The sequence below is a fragment of the Dysidea avara genome, chromosome 10 (genome assembly GCF_963678975.1).
Source record: "Dysidea avara chromosome 10, odDysAvar1.4, whole genome shotgun sequence".
Classification (NCBI taxonomy): Eukaryota; Metazoa; Porifera; class Demospongiae; order Dictyoceratida; family Dysideidae; genus Dysidea; species Dysidea avara.
Genome location: NC_089281.1, coordinates 18,664,663 through 18,692,497, shown reverse-complemented (window position 1 = coordinate 18,692,497; position 27,835 = coordinate 18,664,663). Strand labels below are relative to the sequence as shown.

The 27,835-nt window shown below is 36.9% G+C and overlaps 1 protein-coding gene across 2 annotated transcripts in view; it reads right to left on the bottom strand.

The window, feature by feature from the left end:
* Positions 1 to 5,102: 5,102 nt before the first annotated feature.
* The window catches only part of LOC136236539 (death-associated protein kinase 1-like), a 58,310-nt gene continuing 35,577 nt past the window's right edge, over positions 5,103 to 27,835 (bottom strand). The window contains exons 1-8 of one of the 2 annotated variants that reach the window (XM_066026726.1): positions 18,061 to 18,144; positions 10,309 to 10,410; positions 8,734 to 8,821; positions 6,906 to 8,676; positions 6,475 to 6,857; positions 6,347 to 6,424; positions 5,594 to 5,665; positions 5,103 to 5,538 (exon numbers count right to left, since the gene is read on the bottom strand). In XM_066026726.1, the coding sequence (XP_065882798.1) occupies positions 5,246 to 5,538; positions 5,594 to 5,665; positions 6,347 to 6,424; positions 6,475 to 6,857; positions 6,906 to 8,676; positions 8,734 to 8,821; positions 10,309 to 10,410; positions 18,061 to 18,069 (2,796 nt within the window). In that variant the 5' untranslated portion in view covers positions 18,070 to 18,144 and the 3' untranslated portion in view covers positions 5,103 to 5,245. Of the gene's footprint in view, positions 5,539 to 5,593; positions 5,666 to 6,346; positions 6,425 to 6,474; positions 6,858 to 6,905; positions 8,677 to 8,733; positions 8,822 to 10,308; positions 10,411 to 18,060; positions 18,145 to 27,835 lie in introns of those variants that run through there. The other variant, XM_066026725.1, reaches the window with a different exon arrangement.

Here is a 27,835-nt window from a genome sequence, read left to right as displayed (position 1 = left end):
TAGCTCAGCTAGAATATACAGTAGTTAGCTATTAGTTTCGTTTTAAGTCTTCATCCTTCCAGTAGAGGGATGAACGAAACGGCTGTCGACACCCCCTTTTGCTCGCGACATTGGTACCATACTTTACAAACAGTAGTAGCTAGTAAGAGCTATAATCAAATGTAATTTTGCACTTCGTAAGCGGGTACTGTATGTTAAGTATGGTACCAACGTCATGAGCAAAGGGGGCGTGGCAGTCGTTTCGTTTCATCCCTCCACTGGAAGGATGAAGACTCGAAAACGAAACTAATAGCTAACTACTGTATATTCTAGCTTAGCTACATACAGTACTGTAGTAGTAAGAGCGTATAGTAATCATTTCGCTAGGACATCTATGAGTGACGAAGCAGTGTAGTTCACAGCTGTAACAGTACACGCAATCACCCTACATTGTAAGGATATCTACGAGGGATGAGTTCACAGCTGTAACAGTACAATCACCCTAACATTGCATAAGCCATATAAATGCCCGTTCGTTGTGATGCGAGTTATTCCGCTATTCCTTATTCCGTCTTTTACAAACTCCCCCTAATTCTATAGGAAAACTTATTACCAGACTTGTAGTAAATTCTAGCATTACTACTTCTGGAGTTTTTCCTGACTTGTAGAAACCTGCAGTAGTTAGCTACTCCATGGCCAGTTCAAACAAGTTAATGTACATGTTGTGCTTCTAAAAAACCAGGTGCTATGCAGCAAACAAACCTACGGTTTTGCTTTGTTGCTAAATATTAAGCCATAGTAATTCATATTTGTGACTGGGCCTGCGAAAATAGGGCATGTGGGCACATGATATTTGCTTACTTTTTCAAAGTTTCATCACTCATAACGTTTTGTACCATTATGCTATGGCAATGCAGTTTTCATCTCTTAATATGTATTTAATTGGCTTTATATTGCAAGCTACAGAATACAAATATTCTATTCAAATACTGAGATATGATCTGTAACATGATGGGGTGTAGTTTGTGCCCACATGCCCTGTTTTCGCAGGCCCGGTCACATTTTGTAATCGATGAAATATTTTGTAATTATGTTGCTAAGGAAGCATACCTTGAACAAACTGCTTTAACCCACTAATATTGCACAGAAGTATCTGTGTCCATGGGAAAGGGCCTTCACTGTGTCCTTATAAACTCATTTCCTGTATTTCAAACTGGTATGTATTAATTGTCTCCAACTAAAGCTTATCTGCCCAGAAGTTAAATACAAGCTATATGGCCTTTATTTCTCACATATAAAGGCTGTGTTTAGTGAACAAAGTTTTGTCACATGGGTGCGGAAAAACAAACAAATTAATAAGAAAACATACATGCATAATATTATACACCTACATACATACATCAGGGGTGGTTTTAGGGGGGTTTCTGAAGTTTCCAGAAACCCCCTCTAAAATAGCATGCGCCCCTACGATTCGTCTGGGTGATAAAAATTACAAGGAGTTATACATACTGTATTATATTATGGCTTTTTTCTAAATTCATACTTTTGTCTTTGAAATCTTCACAGCGTTCAAAACCATGTAGTGACCTTTTTTTTTTTTTTTGTCTTCAACTTGCAGCTAGGCTGAAATTGCAATCAGAGAACCAGAAACCCCCTCTGAAAATTTCTAGATCTGCCCCTGTACATACATACATACATACACATACATACATACATACATACATACATACATACATACATACATACATACATACATACATACATACATACATACATACATACATACATACATACATACATACATACATACATACATACATACATACATACATACATACATACATACATACATACATACATACATACATACATACATACATACATACATACATACATACATACATACATACATACATACATACATACATACATACATACATACATACATACATACATACATACATACATACACCTGGATACAAACACACACATACACACTTTTTGGAAAACAATTTTAGTAAACCAGGCATGTGCCTGGTTTAAAAACTAAAGAGTTAGTATCAAGTTGACAAATTAGTGTCCAATTTCTGTCCTGCCAGCTTTATAACATAAAGTTTTAGAACAAGTGGTTTATGGTCAATTGGTAAACTTTATTAAAAAACAGTTTATTTTCAATCAGGATTTCATCCAAATTACCAACATATACAAGGCATTTGATTGTATAAATCATGATATATTACTATCCTATCCAAGTTGGCTTGTTATGGTGTGTTAGGGCACTCTCTTATTTGGTTTGTGAGTTACTTATCATGTTGACTATATATGAATTTTGTATTAAAGTTTGATCATTTGTTAGTATATTCCAAATTAAATAAAAAATCATAATTTTGAGGTAAAGTGCTGGAAGGAATTTTACACTTGTGTAGGAAGCATGATTCCTACATGTGTAGAGCTTTATTGAGAATTTTTGCAGAATTTTGTAGGAAATATCCCCACTCTGCAGCTGTTGAATTTAGTAAGAAAGATTCCTACACATGGCACAAAGTAAGACATCTTCTTGCAGTGTAGGAATAATTCCTACAAGTGTAGGAATTGTTCTTACAAATGTACGAATAATTCCTACACTTGTAGGAATTATTCCTACACAATGTCATGTGTAGGAATCTTTCTTACAAAATTCAACAGTGTGGGAAATTTCCTACAAAATTTCTTAATGTTGCCCTACACGTGTAGGAACCATGCTTCTTACACAAGGGTAAAATTTGGTACATCACAGAAAATTTGCTGTGTTTTGAGGAAAAATTTGCTAGATTAGTTTGGAACATGTTTAAGCAGATAACTTGAAAACTGTAAGCGCTATTTCAAAATCCCAGCCTTGGAATGACCTCAATCTCAATTCATGATCAAGTTGATAGTTGTTAAAAAACTTGAACAATATAAGTATAAAATTATGTGACATTCAACCTGCTAGATTTGAATAAGGTTTACCTGGCTGACAGCAATATCACTACTTTGTGGTGTTAGTCACAAAGTTAAAATACGTGCATATGCAGTATACTGCTTGAAGGTTCTTAGTTTACTAATTTGTTAAACTGCTTTACTGTAGTTGTACCCAGTCATACTGATAGTAAAATGTCAGTAACTTCAAGTATATGGAACATAATTGTTTTAAACTCTCAGTAAAACATCAGTGAATGTGAGTTTACTGAAAATAACAAACAATTAACTGTTCCATATACTGGGGATACACCACTCTAGATAGGGACCCGCCGATTATGCTGGCATAATTATGAGCATAATAGGTGTCTGAAAGCATTGAGCATAATGCTAGCATAATAGGTAGAAAATTTGTGTAATAGTATAGCTATCACAGAAAGATCGATATACTCTAATAGAACATCAGACTGGGGCACTGTTACAATCAGACTGGGGCACTGTCTAAGGAGCTATCACAGAAAGATTGATATACTCTAATAGAACATCAGACTGGGGCACTGTTACAATCAGACTGGGGCACTGTCAGACTGGGGCACTGTCGTTGATTACTCTACTATGGACCTGTACGCTGATGATGCTGAGTTACATTATAGCCATTCAGACTTGGGTGTTGTGGAAGCACAAGTTCAATCTGATTTGGACAAGGTAGCTCGGTGGATCAGTAGTTCTCATTTATGTCTTAATGTTGTGAAGTCAACTGCCATGCTCATTGGAAGTCGGCAAAGAATTTCGGGCAAAAGTTTTAATGTCTCAATTGGGGGTATGGCTTTAAGCCAAGTTGACTCTGTTCGATATTTGGGTGTTATAATTGATCCCACATTATCGTGGTCCTTACATATCACTAATATAGCCTCTAGAGCTAGATCAAGACTCTCATCAATCTTTCGGTATGGAACTTTGACACCTGCAGTGCTATGTTTGCTTTATTCAGCTTTTGTCCTACCATTGTTTGATTACTGTGATGTTGTGTGGTGCCCCACCACCGCTAAGTTTACTGCACTGATTGAAAGAACTCACTCTAAGTTTATGAAAAAATTGCCAGCATTGTACCAGAGCAAGTTTTCCTTTACTTTGGTGGAACGTCGTAAGTTTCATACAGCTATACAGATCTTTAAATCTATTCACCAGAAGCTACCTTCGTATCTCCACAATATATTTCACTATTCCAGAGACATCACAGGTCATATTGGTCGAAACACTAATAGACTCTTTGTTCCTAGAGTAAACAACAATTATGGGAAAAGAAGTTTTTATTACAGGGGAGCTATGATATGGAACAGTTTACCATCAACTGTTACTGAAGCAACCAACTTATCTAAATTTGTACGGTTATATCATGATAAATTTAGTTGATTGTATCTGTGTAGTTTTGTGTACTGTTCTTTGTATACCCTTTTGTGTTGTATGTTTATGTATGTATGTATGTATGTATGTATGTATGTATATATGTATTTGTGTATGTATGTATGTATGCTTGTTTCGCAGGGCTCCACTGAAAATCAGTGTTTTTCACTGAGTGGAATCCCTGTTTAATACAATTACAATTACAACAGTCAGTAACTGTAATAGAACAATCACATAGCTGACTGTTCTATTAGAGTATATCGATCTTTTCTGTGATATGCATTTTGACAAGTAAGTTTGTGCTTCAGCCACTTATTATTTATCCATAAATTGGAAATTATTAGCAGAGCATGAGAACTGATCAAATAATTGGACATAATTTGAGCATAATGGGTAAGTATTGAGCATAAATTTAAGCATAATAGGTAAATTTTTGAGCAGTGCAGCATAGCATAATAGGTAAAATTATGAGCATAATCGGCGGGTCCCTAACTCTAGATCTAGTAAACTAAGAAACTTCAAGCAGTGGTATGCTAAGTACATAGCTATAGCGTATCACAGCAAAAATAGTGTTCCAACATTACCTATACCCGTCTTTGGTCAGTATTGAAACAACTGTTTTAAAAAAGTCCCCATAATGAGACAAAACAAACCTCAAAAATCTACAAATGACTCCAATGTTGTTCACTATTGGAGCCTCTGGTGTTTTTGCTTGAGCTTATGTAAAATTTCTGGACTTTAAGTTCCAACACCAAAACATAGACGGAATAAATACTGTCAGTATTAATTTTGTGTATAAATTATGCTGTGTATTTTGTAATAAATTAAATGAAAATTTATAGTACAAGACAAACCAAATAGCTACAAAACAGTTATGCTACAAAATCACGATACATAATGTAAAAAGAATTACTGTATAAACATTCTATTTTTTCATCAATTCCTGTAGCTCATTTTCTATGTCATTAGCAGCAGTAGCTAACTGGTCAATCTCATGTAGAGTTTCTAGTAGTGTAGTCCAGGTCTTTGGCTTCTTACCATGGTTTGTACTGAGCCAATCTCGCAGCAGTTCTTCACAACTCTTCACACAGTCATTGGTATGTTTACTCTCTATTATCCTAATTGTGTTAATATCAAAATCAAGACAGTCTGCCACATCCTTCCAGTCGGCAGCAATCTTTGGAATGACAATCTTCTTTAGTGGCCACATCTTAGGTCCTATATGTATATAATATTACAAGGACTGTGTGAAACTGAATATTTGAAGTCTTACGTCGATCAAGTGTAAGTGGTGAAGCAACTTGCTCAAAAGTAGTATTATCTTGAGTGGACTGGGTAGGATCACCTACGGTCATAGTAAGATTTCATACTTGTTTGTATAATACATAATTTGCAGCAATATAAATGTCATGTCACATATTCAAGCACGTAAACAGTACAGTGTAAAATACCACTTTAATGATTAACTTGTGTCACTAATAAATTTCCACTTTCTAAAGAGAAAGCAATAACTTTAGGATTGCAAGAGTTTTCATATTGAATGTTAATTATGAACTACAGTGGAAGCTCAGTTATCCGGATCCTACTTATCCGGATTCTAGGTTTACCAAACTATAGAAATGACTGCTCTATTAGAGTAGTGACTGTTCTATTAGGGTAGTTGAAAATAATGATATTTAAGTTTCTTTATGGTTATTTATACACAGTTTCAGAAACACAGACTTTTTCAGACTTATGGACAACCCCTGGTCTCAAGGGGTTTGGATAGCTGAGGTTCCACAGTATTAAATTTTGTTGTGATGGTGGTAAACTTTGTGTACCTTCTTCACCAGTATACAGTACAAAGCATTCAGTCAATTACATATATATCAGTCATAGCAAATTACGTATGCTCAAAATTATGTCAGCATAAGTCAGTGGGAGTGTCTAGAGCTATAGAGTGAATCTTCAATGATGTCTTACAACTAGGTGGCACTAACACCCTACTGTACAATCACCAGAACAATTACAGTGTACCCATGTGTACCTCCAAGTGCTTGATCAGGTGAAAGTGATGAGGTCTTTTGTGGTACAGTGTTAACTCCAGTAGACTGGGTAGGACTACCTGTGATCATGATAGACAGTTCATTGATTCTACACACTTAATATTATTACCTTTGGATGACAAAATTTTTGCATATTTAGGCAAATGACAGTGATCTCCTTTAACGCAGCAATAAGCACTTCCTGTTCTTACAAATCTTGAGTTTTGTAAACTGATGTGCAGCTCATTACATGTCTGTACAGGACAAGGAACAAAACATTCCACAGGTGACTTTTCATAAGTTGCTGCCATGTGTTCCTTCATGAGGTCATCAATGAATCCCTTGACTGTGGTAATCAACTCCTTACTCTCATTGTATGACTTTTCCTCATATTCTGAAGGCATTGCACGGTCAGGAATAATGGTCAGTTCTATATAACATTGCTCATTATTTGGTTTTACTTGATATGTTTGATAATCTCCCAATTCTAGGACAGCCCACTGGTACAACAACCTGTATAAAAGAAAATGACTGCAAACCTAAATAAGATGAATAACTGACTTTGTAAGATCATATTGGCGATCATGATTCCAGTGAGCACATTTGACTATCAACTGATCAACAAGATTATCAGGAATGAAGTGAGCAGGAAAATAGAACAGAAATTTAAAAGACTGTTCCACAGATGGTGATAACTCCTCAAATGGTAGAAGATGAGGTACCAAGAACAACCTATCCTGTTCACCTCTTAACCTACTACCAGCCAAAGAAGATTGGGTGATGTCTACAATCAACTGAAATTTAATAAACAGCTCCACCACGGGTACACCACGCAGATCAGTAGCAATACGATTACCAGGAGCTTCACTTTTATTGAACTGTTCAACACTCCAGTGTATCAGCTCCTCCTCCAGTAGACCTTCTTTCTGCCTTCTTCTAGCAAAAGCTACCAGATGTGGTTCTATAGGAAGACAAGTCAAACTAGTGAGGACATAGGTCAAGAGCTTAGCCAACCAGTGGGGAGATAGAATGATAGTGTCAGAAAGAGAAGGAACCTCAGGAAAGTAAAGAAGAGATCCTTTGTGGTGAAAATATTTTGCAAGCTTCAACAACTCCTTCTGATCAGTGGGTAAGCCACAACTTTCTGCAACTTCAGCTAACTCAGCTAAACCAATAACATATAATTTTTCCTGAATAGAGAGTAACATTAACTTTCTTTCAAACTCCACATACCGTGTTGGGCGACAATACCTAGTAATGGAAGCTGCTTGTATCACAACTTTCTTAAGTTCATTAATATCAGTTGGATTACGTGCTAGTTGCTTATTACAAATAAAGAATAGTGATGGTGACCCCTTTTCAAAAAGCTGGCCTTGTTTTGATCCTGCAATATGTTTGGAAAAGGGCTTTCCAACCAATTCTTTCTTTAAAACTGTAAGAAAATTTTCATAGGCCAGATCACAACCAACATAACGTCCAAAATCCAATTTATCTATATGTGTAGCAACAAGAATGAAGGTTGGCAGAAAGAGAGACAGATCACTATCTGAAGTACTCGGTTTGCTCACACGAGAAGAAATTAGCTCCATCCAATAACAGATTGTCTGCAAGACAGTTCTACGTGGTGTTCGATCATTTGAATAGCGACGTGCAGGTTTCTTATCTAGTCCCAAGCTTGCATCAAACACTATCACACACACAACCTCTTCTGATACAAACATTCCATGGGTATGTTGAAATACTGCTTGGCCAGCAAAATCCCAGATGTTTATGTACTTTTTTGTGGGATTATACTGCTCTCTTATGGCTTTTAAATTTTTGAATTTTTTAACAGAAATGTGAAGTCCTTTTTTATTCTGTGCATATTTTAAAACACCTGTTACAGATAACCGTTGCTTTTTTGTGGGAGGCATTTTTTCTGATACAATGGTGCTCCCCTGAGAAGAGCCTGAACTAGGATACAGAAAAGAAGTAGATGAAACAGGAACAGAAGAGGAGGTTGGAGCAATAGCAGGTGCAACAGATATAGACTGTTGAGATTTGGCTGGTTTTGTAGCTGATAAGAACATGGCTTCTAGACATTTTTGTTGCTCAAGGTCATCCAGCTTTTCTTCATCAGTTATTGGTTGCCAGTTAGTAGTATTTTCAACAATTATCTCCATGTGGTCTGCTCCCTCTGTGGGAAGTGTGTCTTGGAAAGTCTTCCCTACAAGTGTATGAGACAAACAGGTCTTGCCCGATCCTTCTGCCCCTAACAGGGCAATGCGCACATCTGAACCCATCATCTCTGCATCCATGTAAGCTTTATTCACATCATCAATACTGAGATGATCTGTATAGTTAGTCATAATTACATCACTACATCAACACTTACAACCAAGGAATGTACCTGTGCTAGCTGATGGCATTGCTTCTGGGTTAGAGTTGCCCTGACCAATCTCCTGGCTTATCATTAAACTGATTTTCTTTTTTGTCTCCTACATATAATACAACAGGTATATGCTGAAATATTACAATGTTCACCTCTGTACTATGCCTATATGGATGCTAATACATCAGAAGAAAGAATTGTTATTAGTCCAGGCCAAGTTGATTCACAGTTTATCGTCTGGGATATTTGAAAAAGTCATGCGGGCGGGAGGTCATTTTTCATATTTCATTATTTATTAACATGGAAAATCATTTAAAAAGTAGCTTCACACAGTTACTAGCTAGTTTAACAATAATTGCAAGCTTATTTGATTACGTCACTGTCAATACTTAGCTACTCGTTTATGCAATCTCTCTTTGGAAATTCATTTATTGAAGATTCTAACGAGTCCAGGCTGGGGATAATCATCACATTTGTTGCACACACCATGTTTTAATATACAAAAACGAGTTCGGAAGCGTAAGCAATGATTATCATGTGAGAAATAATGAATTATGAAATTATTGCTCATTCCTAAAACTCATGCGGGCAGTGACGATAAACTGAGAATTAACTTGGCCTGGCCTTATAAAATTACTTTTGCATCTGAATAGATGCCCTAACCATCAATTACTGAAAAATAGAGTGGCCATTATTCGTTGTTTCAGCTACTGTGTGTTCAGTTTGTTACACAATGAAGAACACTATAAGAAGCATCTCTGCAATCTATCCAGTAATTATGGAAAATATAGACGGACAATTACTGTTATAAAAGTGACAGCTGGTCAACACACAGGGAAATCATAACATATTACCATGAACTGACTTTCAACAAAAGAAATGGGACACAAAAGTTAGCCAGTTTGTCTCGGAACTTTTTCGCTTTGGTTGCTCAGGCGTGGCACCAATAGTTTTTGTGGCACTATTACTAAGGATTGTGACAAGGTACGAGAATTTTTTAAGCATCAACTAAGTCCCCAATGACTGAAGAGTTGTATAAAAGTTATATTTTGTGAAGCAAGGCTGATTCTGAGCCCATAACCAAGACCCATCAAACCCGTAACAAGGATTGTCCGTACATAAAACCATCAGTTCCTACGGAAATGATGTCACTGTTGCGAATCCCTGTACTATATTATCTATGGTTAAGCCCATGACAAGTACATTGTATTATGGTATGCCAAAAGGCACCTGTTGAGCTGAAGCAATATCTAACACTGCCAAAATCAACACAGTAGCCTGAGTTGTTAGTGAGACATGCTTTTCTGAAAGTTTTGTCAGTTGGTAGAAAATTCCACTGAATGAAAAAATTGGTAACAACCTACTGGAAACATTTCAGATCACACTGAAGGCACTATTGGGCCTGCCAAGCCACCATGAAAGTATTGTGATTTTTTTGTGAAAAAGTGTAAACCTCCATGATTCTTAAAATACAGTAGAGTAGTACTATATGATTGTGCATTATAATTTATTGCCAGCATTTCATAGACCTCACAAGACAACATAGTTTATCACACATTGTAGTACATTGCACTGAACTGAGTAATTGATTACCTCATCAAATTGTGAAGTATCCATGTCAGATTCCTTGAAAAAATAATAAACAATTCCACTATGGCCCCTGTCTACTGCTAGTTCCATTGGTGTCTTGTTATTCTATAGGTATTAGAATACAACATCTCACATGACTCATCTAACTATGACAATCCAGTTTAATACAACAAGCCAAAACGCTGCACAAAGTATATTGTATTTATATATTACATTGATTGTTCCACATATCTCACATAATTAGAGTTGGATATGGAGATTATGTGTATTAGTACAATGAATACATTTATCAGGTATGTTCTGCCCATCACATACCCCAACATACAGAGAATAAAGTATGAAGCATGCCTGCAAACATGCCACAACTTGCACTGCAAGCCACCCCAGCCTGTTAGGATAAGTAGAATTCTAGCAAAACAGGGGAACAGGAACAACTGATAAATTAATGAATGAGAACAACAGAAAATGTCTGATAAAAGTCACCATGTCACTATATCGTACTTTGCGTGGGAGGATCAAAACAATGCCACATACCATATTGTCCATACAGTATTAATTAGCTGCATAGCTGTACTGTATGAGTCATACAGAACAGTTATGCAGCTAATTGGGCAAATACAGTACAATTATGCAGAGAATTTATTTAAGGAATGTTACGAAAACAACCCCACATGCGTGACACTGTAAATCACTAAAACCAACCAAACTAATCCTACCAGTTCATTTTACGGCTAGAAATGGATTGTATAAACACTTACTGATCATCTGATCACGAAGCTATTTAAACACGACTCCACTAAGACAGCACAATTGATCATGTGCGAACTGCTACAACTAGCCTAACTAATCCTAATTGGTTCATTCTACGACTAGAAAAAATTGCAGCGGTTTGAGTACTAGAGGAAATCACTCTGAGCTAGTCTTCAACCCAGACCACTCCAAGTTAGATGATCAGGAAGTATAATATAACATTTAAAGCTTGTGTGTACAAAAAATGCAACACTCGGGAGGTGTCTCAAGGAAAATATGGCATTCGGCTTCACCTCATGTTGTATTAGTCTCTCAACATGTCCCCTCGTGTTGTATTTTCCGTATACACGTGTGGTGGTGCTTTAACTGTAACATACAAATCAGATTTATATATAAAGCTTCTTTGCTGAATTGTTGGATTCTTTTGCTATACAATTGAAACATTTTAATAGAGCAAGTCACCTGCATTACAGACTCTAATAAAGCACTCAAAAAAGTTTTGTTAATAACCATCCCATTAGGAGGTTACATTGAAAGTCTGTGAATTTGATGAACCATTAGACTAACTAAGTAGTAAAACATTGAAAACTAAAACTAAACTCTAGCTGCAATATAGCTACTCCTTGAAATCATTAACATCTTATTATACAGTATGATAGTACTGTATAGTAGGGACCATAAAGGTTTGGGCATGTCCCACAAAAAAACATCACCCAAAAACCAGTCCCAATTTTCCCTGACGACAATGAGGCAGCTTGTTTCAGTACTTTTTATCGATGTGCTATGGTCCCTACTCTAGTTGAAAATTCCAAATTTTTTTATGTGTACTTGTTTGTTAATTTTTTTTGTAAAATAAAATAATTATTATGACAGTGAACACCTATGCATACCACAAATGGCACTGCATGCCCCAGCTACCAATTGTCATCTGAAAAGTGAAGTGTCCATTAAACTTTGTTGTCAGTTCTGTTCAACCCATTACAGCATTACAATTCAAGAACTGTTCAAAAAGCACTTCTGCAATCAAAGTAGTCACTATGAAACAGATCATTTCCGCTATGAAGGGAAGCCATCACATGCTACCGCCAAATTGATACTTTATATGTAACTGTATTGTAAAGAGCGTGGCATACGTTTTAATGTTTTCTTGTATTGTTTATTTACCTGAATGAATCCACTGGCAGCTGGCATGGAGACTTGAGATGTTACAAACATAAAAACTTACTTGTAATCTTCTTGTTTACATGTAAAGTGGCCTCTGGCTCTCCTGCATGGGCATCGCTAATCTTCTCCTTCGCGCAATCTGTAAATAATTAAGCAAGGGTGTGGTACTGGGCATTATATAGAATTACATGTATGGTCAAGTCATCAGCACAAACAGGAGCAACAATTATACGTTTGTGCCTTCATTCACAGGTGAATCTATCCCTAGTTAGTTCATGTCTCTAGACCTCGTAGTTTTCGAGAACATTAATTATTATTTATTCATTTATGACGTAATTTTAACCGTATTTCGTATTATCTTTAGTACTTGGTTGTATAATTATATAGCTAAACTGTATGATCATCGTGTTCCAGTAAACAAATTGTAAAGAAGTGAGGTCTCTGTACTTGATTATTAATCAGCCAAGAACATTAATGGGTGTGGCCTCGAACCTATCATGAAATTACAGGTATCTACTGCATGTCCAGTATCTTTTACACATTGTTAAAACTGATAGCACACTGACCTTTTTGATATAAGCCAATTATATCACATCATTCAAAGAGTATCGTAGTTATTAACACTTGTCCTCAGACTTGGGTCAATAACTACTCCTGCTGTGACAAGGGTGGAACCAGACTTATGGAAAGGGGGAAGGGGGGGGGGGGGGGGATCAAAATGAACCGAGGTACTACATTGTCTGGTTTGGTAAGGTGAGACCAAAAACAAAAGGTCGCAGCCAGCTGACAATATTAGTTGCCCACCTCACCAACTACACATTTATAGCTGATAAAGTACATAAAAATCCTTACATAGATTGCTACACACTGCTCTAATACTGTGACTGCTTTATTAAAGTGACTGCTTTATTAGAGTGATTGCTCTATTAGAGTATCTCGATCTTGGTATATATATAATTTTGGAGGGGGGTCAAGAGCCCCCTTTGACTCCTGTATCCATCTTTGTGCTGTGATATAACTGAGAGAGAATTCTAAGCAACTGCAGACAAGAATAATATCAAAATTTTAGTTTCAAGTTCAACATGCTTATGTACGTACATAACAACTCCACCCTGCATAGGTGGAATATCTGGTAGACAGTGAATAGCTTGTGTAATAGAATTGGATATGAATATTATGTGTGTCAGTATAATGAATATAGTGCATTGCAATTGGGTAGAAGGTACTCCAGAACTTGCACTGGAACAAGTCATACCAACCTGTTAGGAAAAACAGAATTCTAGGAACAGGAACAACTGATAAATCAATGAATGAGAACAACAGAAAATGTGGTCATCACGTCACTATACAAATAATTATATAAAGCACATTGCTTCTTTGCTGAATTGTTTTATCCCTTTGCTTTGAAATTAAAACACTCTAATAGAGCAGTTACCTGCATTGCAGACTCTATAAGAGCAGTCTTGTTTATAACTATCCTGTATTGAAAACCTACATGAATTTGATAGACTATACTAGGTATACAGAACCGAGTCACTACTGTTGGCTTGGATGACCCGCTGAACCGGAAATTAATTTAAAGTTAGGCATGCGCCAACTGCTACATTTTGAGTGCTGACTAGTACGTTAAGCATGAGGGTGTCTATATAACAATGTTAATCAGTTTGCAAAAAGCAAGATACATTTCCTGCAAGTAGGTTGGCTTTGCGTATTACTAACACACCATAATTTTAAAACGTATGACTCATTCCTGATATAAAGTGGGCATGGCTCACAAAAGAAACTGGCCTTGACCTATCTCATACAATAACAATCGATCGGTGGACTGGCTCCACATAAGCCAGCAGGCAGCTATGAGCATGGTTTCGTGCATACTTTTAGACTTTAACATCACTGATAAATGGGCGTGGCTGCACGTATGGTTGCAGGCAGTCATTTGATAAGTGGGTGTGTTACACAAAAGAAGCTGAGTTACATCAGGACTTGACTATGACACGTTTATACACTTCTGTACCATCCAACTAAACAATTTTCTTCACACATGATCCAATCCGGGTCAGACCCAGATAATTTTTAAAGCGGGTCTGACCCAAATGACCTGGACAAAATGTGACCCGGTTGACCCGAATGACCCAACCCGGTTTCAATGCTGATACAGACTAGCTAAGTTATCAACACTGAAAACTAAAAATAAAACACTAGCTGCTAGATACTCCTTGAAACCATTAACATATTATCCAACTGTTAAAACATCGAGAGATTTACATGCCTTAGCGCAAGGCAAGTAATGAACTTGTGCTAAGGCATGTAAATTGCAGACACAATAGTGCAAGGCAGTGACACAATAGCACAAGGCATGTAGATTTACATGCCTTGCGCTATTGTGTCACTCCATTTTTGAACTTTCTGTATGTCTTTCTTTTTATTTATTTGTACCTGTGTTTGACTACAATGGAAATACATGATGTAAGGTGTTGTGTAATGAAGTAATGATGTAATGTGGTAAAGGTTGCTATGAATTCCAATATGTGACAGGCCATGAATACCGTGTGTGAATAACTCAGAACACCACACCACTGCTGGAGAGTAGCCTTACAAAGAAAGTGTTATTGTTGACAATCTGCGGTGACACAATACTAAACCTAGAACAAACTTCTGAAAATTGAACACCGGCGTACTTGTGCTTGCCAGTTATGAAAGTGTACGTGTACAGTATCTAAACCTGTTTTGCGGTGTTACCTTTGACTTGTGGGTTGCATGAAACTCAGTACAAAATACCTGTTTTCCTATTGTACTTAATTAGACATGGTGCATGTGCACATTATGTTACACAGTGCGTACATTACGTTATGACATTGCTACACTACTTTTGGCACTAGACCGTGCATTACCTTGGCACATCAGTCAAATTAGAAAATATTTTAATTGGGCAAAGTATAATTGTGATAACTGTAGTGAAACATTTGAGTACACAATACAGTGTGAGCATTGTATATCATTGTTTTGTATTGCATGCAATAGCTAAGTTGCCTCAAGGTGTGTTTTGCAAAATTGACATGCAGGGCCATAATTATTAAGTATTCACTGGTTCTGTGCCAGCTAAGATGAGCTGGTTATGAGCTATGTCAACAAATCTTGTGGTAGCTTGGTAAACAAGGTTGTTGCTGGATAGTGCCATGGGTCAGTAAACGTTCAATAAAGATCTCACTTACGCAAGTCAATTTCAAAATTTTAAATTGCCCATCACGATCATTAAAATATATCCCATTCCGCCACAATCAGTACATTAGGGCTCAAACGATTAGCCGAATATTCGGATTAATATTAGTTTGCATTGTATATAGCCAAATAATAAAATTAACAAATGATTATTTGCATGTGATCATTATATGGTGGCATGTGATTAGCCGACAGAAGCGGAAGAGGATTCTAATGAAAGTAACAAAAAGGAAAGGACTATGGTGATAGCATTAGGCAGCCACTAATTGGTGAGATGTACTAATTTCATGGTGAATCGCCATAAGCACAAGACTTCGTACGGATTTGAGGTTTACTCCAGATACTTCTACTTTGTTATAAACACTTTCTATCACAATATCGCTGCGATAATCCTTTCAGAAAGTGCACACTGGTATCTCAGTAAGTTATTCATACAAAGCCACAAACCTGTTTGTGGTTATTTGTAGGCTTCTTGGTAGTGGCCGCTTTAATTACATAGCAATGAAACCTTACACCAATTATTCGACTAATCTCGTAAGAGCTGAGCGAATATTCGAATACAGTAAACCACTATTTCATTTGAGCCCTACGTACATGTAGTGTGGCAACTGCAGGATGCTTGTCAAGCTGGAGTTGCAATGAGTAGCTAGACTAAGGACAACACTATGAACAGTCATAGGACCTCCTCATGGAGCCACTCCAGCAAAAAAAACATACTGCTGAATACCCCATCACATGACCTCTTATTCAAAAGCTGCAGGTAAAGTTTCCAAAGCTTATAATAGGACCTGGCAGTTAGCTACACTTCTCTTCATATTTAAAATGTTTATGGTTTCAATGGAGTAGCTAGCTTTCATTGTTGACAGCATAGTTAGTCTACATACTTAATCTAGTCCATCAATAGGTCTCAATGCAGGTTGCTGTCTGGTGAGATAGTTGACAAAACTTTCTTGGCTGATCTATTAAAATGTTTTTATTGTTTTAATCGTTAAACCCACATGCGCTGATAAATCAGGATTGACGCATCGCTGTAAGAAAAGTGCTGTAACTTGCAAACTGTTCTTACTATGGCTACGTAATCAACACCATTTTAAAACAAGGATTAAACTGATATCTAGGGATTTGCCCTAACACAAAAGCATGGGGTCAAAACTTACCCTGAAACTATTGTTACACAAAATAAGTATGCAAACCCCTTACATACCTACTTTATCAGATTCGTGTGAAATAAACACGAAGCGATTTTCTATTCAATGGTGAATCACATCATATATAGCTCATGTGATTTAATTAATTGTTAATATGGCTACCGTCACAAGTATTGAGAAATAACGGAAAACCAAGCCACCATTTTCCACCGCTCTACAACAAGTAAGCCTCTGTTGTTACAGTGGTTATTTAGACTTCTTCTAATAGCCCAATGAATAAACTTTCTGTTGGTATATAGCTTTAGGCTAATAGAGTTAGGCTAGTCTGGATAGACAGGCCATTTTAAATGGTTGTGTGTAATCACATATTCCTTAAAATTACTTGCGGGTTTAAAGGTTAAGGATCCAACAACACTGCAAAGAAGAACTGTATATTGACATGATGATGTATATCAGCCGTTGGTCATTCCTGTTCTCACTTTCTGTTCCCCATCCCATTCCCGTTTTCCTAAAATTTTACTTACCCAGTCTGTTACATTTTCCTGTAGCTCATCTAAAATTCCTATGCATATTTATAGTACACACAAGGCATACCATGCCCATGTGTAACACATAGTTAACAGTCTCTGTATAAAAGTTGTACTTGCAGCCTCAGGATAAAAGTCACATGATGTGTAGTGTGGCAGCTGTAGTATTCTTGTCAAGCTGGAGTTCCAATGAGGAGCTAGACTAAGTATAACACTATAACAGTCATAGGACCTCCTCATGGAGTCGCTCCAGCAAGAAAAGCATACTAGTGAATACCCCATCACACGACCTCTTATCCAGAAGTTGCAGGTGCAGTTTCCAAAGTTCATAATAGGCCCTGAAATCTCTTCATGTTAAAATTTTATGGTTGATAGCTTAGTTACAGGTGTAGCCTATGTCCATCAACAGGTTTCAATGCAGGTTGTTGTCTGGTGGGATAATAAAACTTTCTTGACTGTTCTATTAGAATGTTTTTATTGTTTAGCAGAAGGATCCAATAACACTGCAAAGAAGCATTATTCAAGCTGTATATTGACATGATGACGTATATCAGCCATCTTTCATTAATTGGCTGTTAACCTTCTCACTTTCTGTTCCCCATTTTCAATTATATATATATATAGATATATATATATATATATATATATCTGACCTGTTACATTTGTCCGTAGCTTGTTTAAAGGATCCTGTCAATTTTTTGGGTGGAACACAACAAGAACAAAAGAAAACAGTGTCTAACAGTTGTAACAAATGAATGCTAAGTAAATATTGCAGAATACAACAAATAAATTTTGGCACAAAACCTTGAATATTATATAGTTGTTTTGTTCTTATTATATTCCACCTAAAACTATACAAACTGATGTTACTGAACTAGTTACTGAACTAGTTACTGTTAACAAGATAGTCAGTCACTATCTTCCTTATTACTCTTGTTAATACTAACCTCATCCATAGCATTAAGATCAGCTCCTTTGGTAACAAGAAATTCCACAACAGCTTCTTTACCATATATTGCGGCCAAATGCAAAGGCGTATGTTTGAACTGCAGAAAAACCAAATTATATGGCTTCACCACATCTTTACACAACTAGCGTAATTATCTACATCATATCACCACTATGATTATCCTGTAACACTGTTTGTGATGATGCATGTTTAGTGCATACTTACGATAGATCATTTTTCACTACTGTACATGAAGCATACAGCAATGTATTTTGTATAATTGGAATTTCGGGCATCTTCTACACTGCAGTGTATCCATTTCTTGACTATCACAAATGATCCTATAGGCACTTACTAAAGCTTACCAAGTTGCTATGGGTGAAAAAGTTTCAACTCCAAAAAAATAAGTGTAGCAACACTTGTTATGTTAATAAAGCACTTGTAACTGTAAACCTCGGACAGTATATGCTGAAACCAAAGATTCATTCAGTAAGGGAACATTCAAAATCTAAAAATAATGTAGCAGGAAGCACAACATGTTGTGATATTGCCAAGTGAAAGTTGTTTAGAGTTCTGTTATTGTTAACTATTTTACTGTTAGATGTCCAGATCAGGTGTACAATAGTAAACTTGTACTTTGTTATTGTTTACACAAACAGTACATACTAAGTAAGCACATGTTAGTGGTTATGCACCTTTGTTTGTTTGACCGTTCTATTAGGATGACAGCTACATTGGAGTATCTAAGTCAGCCTAGCAAGACTGAGGCATGGTCAATATTCCTTATTTTTACTGTGCTATTATTACATAATTATTATATAGCTAAACTGTATGGTCATCATGTTCCAGTAAACAAATTGTAAAGAAGTGAGGTCTCTGTACTTGATTGTTATTAATCAGCCAAGATCATTAATGGGTGTGGTCTTGAACCTATTATGAAATTACAGGCATCTATTGGGTGTCCATTATCTTTTACACATTGCTAAAACTGATAGCACACTGACCTTTTGATATAAGCCAATTATATCACATCATTCATAGAGTATCGTAGTTATTAACACTTGTCCTTGGACTTGGGTCAATAACTAAGATATTCTACTCCTGCTGTGACAAGGGTGGATCCAGACTTATGGAAAGGGGTTGGGGGGAGGGGGACGGTCAAAATGAACTGAGGCACTACATTATCTGGTTTGGTAAAGTGAGACAAAAAAAAAGATCACAGCCAGCTGAAAATATTAACTGTCCACCTCACCAACTACACATTTATAGCTGATAAAGTACATAAAAATCCTTACATAGCTCGCTACAAACTGCTCTAATATTGTGACTGCTTTATTCGAGTGACTACTCTATTAGAGTATCTCGATCTTGGTATATATATACTAAAAAATTTTGGAGGGGATCAAGAGCCCCCTTTGACCCCCTGTATCCACCTCTGTGCTGTGATATACCTGAGAGAGAATTCTAAGCAACTGCAGACAAGGATAATATCAAAATTTTAGTTTCAAGTTCAACACGCTTATGTACATACACAACAACTCCACCCTGCATAGGTGGAATATCTGGTAGACAGTGAATAGCTTGTGTACTAGAATTGGATATGAATATTATGTGTATCAGTATAATGAATATAGTGCATTGCAATTGGGTAGAAGGTACTCCAGAACTTGCACTGGAACAAGTCACCCCAACCTGTTAGGGAAAACAGAATTCTAGGAACAAAAAGTAGGAACAGGAACAACTGATAAATCAATAAATGAGAATAACAGAAAATGTCTGATAAAGGTCATCATGTTCCTATACAAATAATTATATAAAGCACCTTGCTTCTTTGCTGAATCGTTTTATCCTTTGCTATACAATTGAAACACTTTAATAGAGCAGTTACCTGCATTGCAGACTCTATAAGAGCAGTATTGTTTATAACTACAATATATCCTGCATTGAAAACCTACATGAATTTGATGGACTAGATAATGTATACAGACTAGCTAAGTTATCAACACTGAAAACTAAAAACAAACACTAGCTGCTGCCTATTCCTTGAAACCATTAACATATTATCCAACTATTAAAACATTGAGAGATTTACATGGCTAAGCGCAAGGCAAGTAATGAACTTGCGCTGTAAATTGTAGACGCAATAGTGCAAGGCAGTGACACAATAGCGCAAGGCAGAGTGACAAAATAGCGTAAGGCATGTAGATTTATATGCCTCGCACTATTGTGTCACTCCAGTTTTGAACTTTCTGTATGTCTTTCTTTTTATTTCTTTGTACCTGTGTTTGACTGTAATGGAAATACACAGTGGCGTAGCCAAACCCGGGCAAGCCAGGGCATTGCCTGGGCATCAGACTTCTTTGCCCCACCATCAGCTCCTAGAGTAATTATAAAGACGTGGGCTGGATAGTTCGAGATTTTGCTAAAGTTACTTAAATAGTCACTGCACAACTTATACAACACTCACCGTGCCATTTTCGCCGATGGTTTCCTTCTTTTTGGCTAAACAGAGATGGGGTTATCCAAGGGATTTTCCCTACGAGTAACTTGATTGTGCACAAATAGAGGAGGCAATAAATAGAAGCAAGATCACGTGATTACAAAAAACCACGCAGCATTGTGGCAAGGAGTAAAGTACAAAGAATTGGTTTCACTATAGTGGGCTGGACGGTTTACATTTGGATTAAGTAATCACGGTAGTTATTGGTGTGGTCAAAACTCGGGAGGCAAAGCAGTCTAGAGGTATTTGTGAAATTAGCACCCATCTATCCATGTGGATACTGCTCAGTTCAAACGGAATGGAGTACTTGTTCAGTCAGCAATGCTTTTCTTATAGAGCGCCTCGTACTTTAATTCAAGAATCTTTGTAGTCTGGTATTAAGACACATGTAGCTAGATGTATGTAATGTGTTAGAAGGCCAATAGCTATCTAGGCGTTTGCTTCTATTAGGTTGATAGTAGTCATCTTGCATACAGTAGTGTAGGATGATACATGATGCATTTTAAAAATGTTATATTGATGTCCATATGAAGATGGGCATGTGTACTTGTGTTGCATGGGAAATGGCTTGCCCACCCATTGCCCAGGCATGGCAAAAAGTCTGGCTACGCCACTGGAAATACATGATGTAAGGTGTTGTGTAACAAAGTAATGATGTAATGTGGTAAAGGTTGCTATGAATTCCAATATGTGACAGGCCATGAATACTGTGTGTGAATAACTCAGAACACCACACCACTGCTGGAGAGTAGCCTTAAGAAGGCAGTGTTATTTTTTGACGATCTGCGGTGATACAATACTAAACCTAAAGCAAGTTTCTGAAATTTGAACACTGGCATACTTGTGCTTGCCAGTTATGAAAGTGTACATATACAGTACTTAAACCTGTTTTGCGGTGTTACCTTTGACCTGTGGGATGCATGAAACTCAGTACAAAATTCCTGTTTTCCTGTTGTACTTAATTAGACATGGCGTGCACATTATGTTACACAGTGTGTACAATACGTTATGACATTGCTACACTACTTTTGGCACTAGACCATGCAATACATTGGCACATCAGTCAAATCAGAAAATATTTTAATCCGGCAACGTATATTTGTGATAACTGTAGTGAAACATCTGAGTACACAATACAATGTGAGCATTGTATATCATTGTTTTGTATTGCATGTAATAGCAAAGTTGTCTCAAGGTGTGTTTTGCAAAATTGACACGCAGAGCCATAATTATTAAGTATTCACTGGTTCTGTGCCAGCTAAGATGAGCTGGTTATGCATGAGTTATATTAACAAGTCTTGTGGTAGCTTGGTAAACGTGGTTGTTGTTGGATAGTGCCACGGGTCAGTTGACGTTCAATAAAGATCTAACTGACACAAGTCAATTTCAACATTTTAAATTGCCCATCATGATCATTAAGATACATCCATTCCACCACAGTCAGTTCACCTGTACATGTAGTGTGGCAACTGCAGGATGCTTGTTAAGCTGGAGTTCCTCATACAGTTGTATGCACCTACATGTACTTAGGACACCACTTTATAATATTTATTAGAGTAAAGTACTAACAATGTATACCACTTAAACTCTCAGTTACACAATTACAATTTGATTGCTCTTTACACTTCGTTGTATTAATTATTGTAAGATCAGTTACTGTAACAACATAGTACTGTTTAAGTAGGCATCGCATCAAAAGTGATGTATGCCATCAAACGAGCCGTCTTTAAAAATCATCCTTGAGACGTCTTACGTGATGAAATCCACCTTTACGGAACAATGCTAATCTATCTAACATGAAATGCAGTATTGAAAACAAGAAAACACTTTCAGGCAGCTGGATATAGAAATTTTAAATAAATCACCAAAACTCAAAATTTGGTCTACCTCACTCACTGACCATATGATCGCAAGCCTAGAGATCAACCAAAGCAGAGCACGGTCACCATTTTATGCCACAATAGCAAACTTGCTGGTGGGATGTGCCTGTTGGGGTTCCAATCAGTGTGCTCCATCTGCGCCTTGTCTTTCCTTTTATCTTCAATCAGGTTGGCTGTCTTCTCCTTCAAGCATCGAAACCATATCAAGGCATTAATTTTCCATATCAACACTAATCTTTCCCTGAGCAGCATATTTAGATGCCACAAAATATTGTTTCAGAAGGTGATTACGTTGCTGAAAGAGGTACTGGATACCCATTTGTAAACTAAATGTAGTCTAGTGTTGTACGTTAAGGCTGCTGATACAACAACTAAGTTGTGACTTCGACTTTTGCTGATGCCTGGACTGTGATTGACGAAAATATTTGACAGTTTGTTCCTTCGAACACACTGACTCAGCCACTTGCCGGATGAGATCTGTAAGTGATTGGCTACTAAATACTCAAGTAGATAGTTTGGCTGACAAGAAGAGTTTAGTACTTCATCCTGGAAAAAGGGCCTGTTCGTTCGAACAACTTCCGGCCCGGGTGAATAGAACGACCATCCTTCAGACTGAAGGCCTACTCTGATTCTATACTAGCTACTCATACCGAGACAGGTTATAGATCTGAGCACCACTGCTACTACAATCAGAGGTAAGTTATGCACAGTACTACAGACCTATGCACTTCCAAATTTGGCACAGCATGTACTTTAATAAGCCGTTCAGGAACTTGATATATAGTAATAGAGACCATCTCCATAGTAACAAAAATAGACACCATAATTTCTTGATTACTATTCCATAAGTCAGCCATATTGTTGTGCAACACTATCGAGCATTGTATGGTGAAATTTTGATCCACCATACAGGTTAGCCTGTCTGTTATATATTTTAACAAGTACACAAAAACTTAGGAATTTTCAACTAGAGTAGGGACCATAGCACGTCGATAAAAAAGTATTGAAACAAGCTGGAGTAGTGCACAATATTGAATCACTAAGAAGTGTTATATGGACTGATATTTAGCAGATGAAGTTCAATGTCAAAAAGTGCTGCATCCTATGGGTATCTATTCTACACTCTAGTTTTATAGTTTTACAAAAAGATGACACATTTCTTGGGGCAATACAGGGTATTAATTAGAGTTATAACATACATTAGCTATTGCAAACATAAAAGAATACTTTCCATAGACAACATTATTTGCTTGCATCTAAACATTCCCTAGGTTTCATGTTTAGATGAAACAGCAATATGTTAGTTCCAGTAGAAAATTCCGTTAAATAAATTATTTTTAAAACTCCGTAGTAACTTGTTGAAAGCGTTTCGGGTCGATCTAAAAGCTGTTTTGGGCTTAGTTTTACCCAACCCAATACTGTCTCATCATTGTCAGGGAAAATTGAAACTGTTTTTGGGTGATATTTTTCCATGGGCCATGCCTACTCCTTTGTGGTCCCTACTATACAGTTACTATCGTACTGTATGATACATGTACAGTACACACATACTGTATATTGTTTAGTATTTTAGTGATTACAATAAACAACACAATAGTAATTACAACTTTTTGTTACTAAACGTTGATATGTACCTACTAAAGTGAGGCCATATACACTACATCTCATCACATAACTCTCACTTTATCTGCAACATTAATGTTGTCTGTTCTCATCTTTACTACATCCTCCCTACCCAAAAGCTCAATAATTTGCTTTCGTTAAATGTACCAAGTATGTAACAATTGAGAAGTTTTCACCACACATTCTATTAAAACCAAATAAGAAGAGGTCCAGGCAAGGATTAACATCTTGTATTAACCCTGAAACAACTAGTCTTAATCACCTGTATGTACTTCAAAGGATCAAGAATGTTGGATTTAATTTTAAAGGTGTTGTAGATCACCAATGGTTGATACTGCTATATGCCACGTATATTAAATTCAATGCAATTATTATCTTACTTTCCAGAGTATTCACCATACAAATAATACACAGTCTATAGCTTTTGTGATGCTCAAAGTGTAGGCTCGTATGGGCTAGGATGTGAACATAAGGCCTCAAAATCAGCAAAAATGAGTTTTACAGGATAGGTCTTCACCCATCCCACTGAGCTGCATGCAGCAATTACCATGTTGGTCAGACCTCCATCAAACAACTTCTAAGGCTTGCCACTGCTATGGATTCTGGAAAAGTAGCCACCGTAACCAGGACACTTAACTTTGGATGTAATTACATACATTTATGTTTGTGGTGTAACAAGCAATAAGAGCAGCTTTTCCAGATCTGGTCACATGATCACTCCAGTACTGATATGTATGTTTGCACAATTCACACTATACTTGGCTATGATTCACAGTTTTGCACTAACCACAATTACTTTATGACACAACAATGTTCAAAGGTAGTCATAATTTATCAGTTTACTCAACATACACACAATAGTATGAGTTCAACAACAAAACACACTAACGTCAGTCATTCTTCATTTATTAATTACATTCCCACTAGGACAAGGACATTGGAACCAGGGAGACCATGGCTCCCATACTATTTTCAAAAGTATGTTTTGGCCCCACACTTTTGGGGCCAAGTAGCCAAGGTTGAAAAAATCAGCCAAAGCATATATATGCAGAAATACACATACGTGCCTCCATTCCATATGAGAAGACATACAATCATCATACAGCACAGTCCACCACAACTGTTAAGCCATTCACTAGGTGTATTAAACCCAAAAGTGCTTGCTATACTGCTTGGAGGTACTTACATCATCGCACCTTTTTAATGTTCGCATTTTTAATTCTTTTGCAGCTTCCAATCGGTCTACCACCTTGGCTGCCACTTTTCGTAGGCAGCCAAGGTGGTAGTGGTAGTGGCTGAGAAGCATCGTACTTATGAGGAGCGTATACGCAAAGTAGAGCATGGCAGTTTTACCTCATTAGTTTTTTCCTCCTCTGGTGGAATAGGAAAAGCAGCCACTACCACCTATAAGCATTTGGCTCAATTACTCAGTGAGAAGTGGGGTTCCCCATATTCAGTGGTGATGGGCTCAGTTCCATTGCAGTTTGTGGTTCTCCTTGCTTCGCTCCTCCATCATGTGCATCTGTGGTTCTCGATCACGCTCTAAGCATCTTGGTGTGCCCCAGAAATAGATCTCGCTGTTGCAGAGGGGCATCTACCAGTTCACTAACATTCCCTGGGCTTCTGTAGGTTCTTTAGGTGTCTTTTCTGTAGGTAAACTCTTTCTTTTTCCCTTTTTATGTTTTTCTTCTAGCTTGTTTTCCATAGAGACGTGTGGGTGGAAGGTAGTGCCATTAGGGTCGGAGGAAAAAAAAATATATATATATATACTGGCCAATTATGATATGTAATACAAAACGATGCCATGTAAAACCATCCCTTCATAATCTGGCCATCTATTAACTGAACATTCTACTATCCAAACAGAAGAATGACTGTTCTATTAGAGCATTTTGTTTAAGGTGTACAGTAATTGAACAGAGCTCAGCATATAAATTAATTATTTAAACTTTTTGATTATCTGAATGCACTCAGGGCCCAATGACTTCCGATAATAGAGATACTACCGTACATTCATTAGCATACAATTATTCCAGAACTACACCACCATATTGTTTCAAAATAAACTTTATTAAATTTGCCACTGAACAGTGATTCACGTTGTATTCAGTATTAAAAATATCAAAATTGACAAAGTGTGAGGTGGTGCCACCAAATTATGAACATGTTATCAAGAAACACGATAGTGTGTCATGAGGCCAAGTACAGCCAGTGCAGGCGCGCGTGCAACAGTTTTACAGGAACCAAGAAAATGCCGTTTTCACACATCCATAGCTCAATAGTGCCTGACCGGAAAGTAACCATTTTTACTGTAGAAACTCCCTTGGGTGGGGGACCTCCTGTTTCAAATTTGAGCTGAATCCGCTAAACCATCACTGAGACATGCGCCTTCAAATTTCATCTAGCGGATTTTGTTCCACAAACCCACTATGGAATAATGGGTTTATAGCAGATTTTGCTCCAAAAACCCATTATGGAATAATGAATTTCATAGTGGATTTTGTTCCATAAACTCACTATGGAATATAGCAGGTTTGTTCTACACACTCACTAGAAATGTCGTTATTAAAATTTTTGCCATAAATTTTTTGGCTGCACCTTGATTTCACATCTTTTTTCACCTTGGCTTTTTAGGGGCCATACCCTTTTTCACAGCTTGGCTGTTTTTGTATAGATATGTAATACAATACAAATACTAGGCCATGCATACCAATATATACCACATGTTACATACATTAGTCTCAGCATTGACATCAGCTCCAAGCTCCACCAGAAGCTTTACTGTTTCACTATGTCCTTCCCTTGCTGCATAGTGCAGTGGTCTCCAACCATCCTATAGAACAACAGTAGTGTAATTGCATCGTTAACATCATCACGAACTACTAATGTACGTATGTACACGTCTATTGTATAGTATAGGTTGTGTTGGGTTTTCACAGATCCAGTCATGTGTGCACAATGTTTTTTCTTTCCAAATAGTGAGTGATAACTAGTACACTGAATGAGTGGGTGGCAAACTTGGTTACCACCCAGTATGTCTCATCACATACTGGGTTAAGTAAATTGTTTAGTGTTTCAGGTACATACACAACATGTATGTACAGTATGTTGTGATATGTACCTTATTCTGTAACATTAAGACTTAGCTCAATCTTTGTACTCTTTTATATTTCCACAGCTTATACATAGTTCAAAACAGATTTTCAACTTAATTCGGCTATTCGTGTGTCTCTTAAACAGACATATACCAACTCCCAGTAGTATTGTGTAATATAACAATGTTAGGAATATAAGCTACTGCAACTATATACTACTAAGTGATAACTACTGAACATCACTACATTTAAAACACTTTAATAAAACACACACCATTGCTGAACACAACTCTTTGAAGACCAATATCATACAAGTACATGCATGTCACTCCACCAATAAAATTTGACCTTTGTAAACAGAATGTTGCAACTTCTTAATCCTAAAGCTATTATGTTGTACATGAAATAACTTTTAGCTACTATGAAATTAATCTTGATTCTACTGATACACTAGCCAACTACAGTAAGTTATATAACACCAAAAGACAGAGGAGGTCGGCAGCAATTTAAGCACTGCTTTAAAATAATACTTTAATTGTATATTTTGGCTTGAAATTTCAAGTGAGCATTAATAGTTGCAATACAAAAACTAGCAAACGGGGGTTGACAGGGGGTTGTTCGGTATATGGATTGCACTTCTTATAAGCATTAAGGTAATGTAGTTTGTTTTGTAAA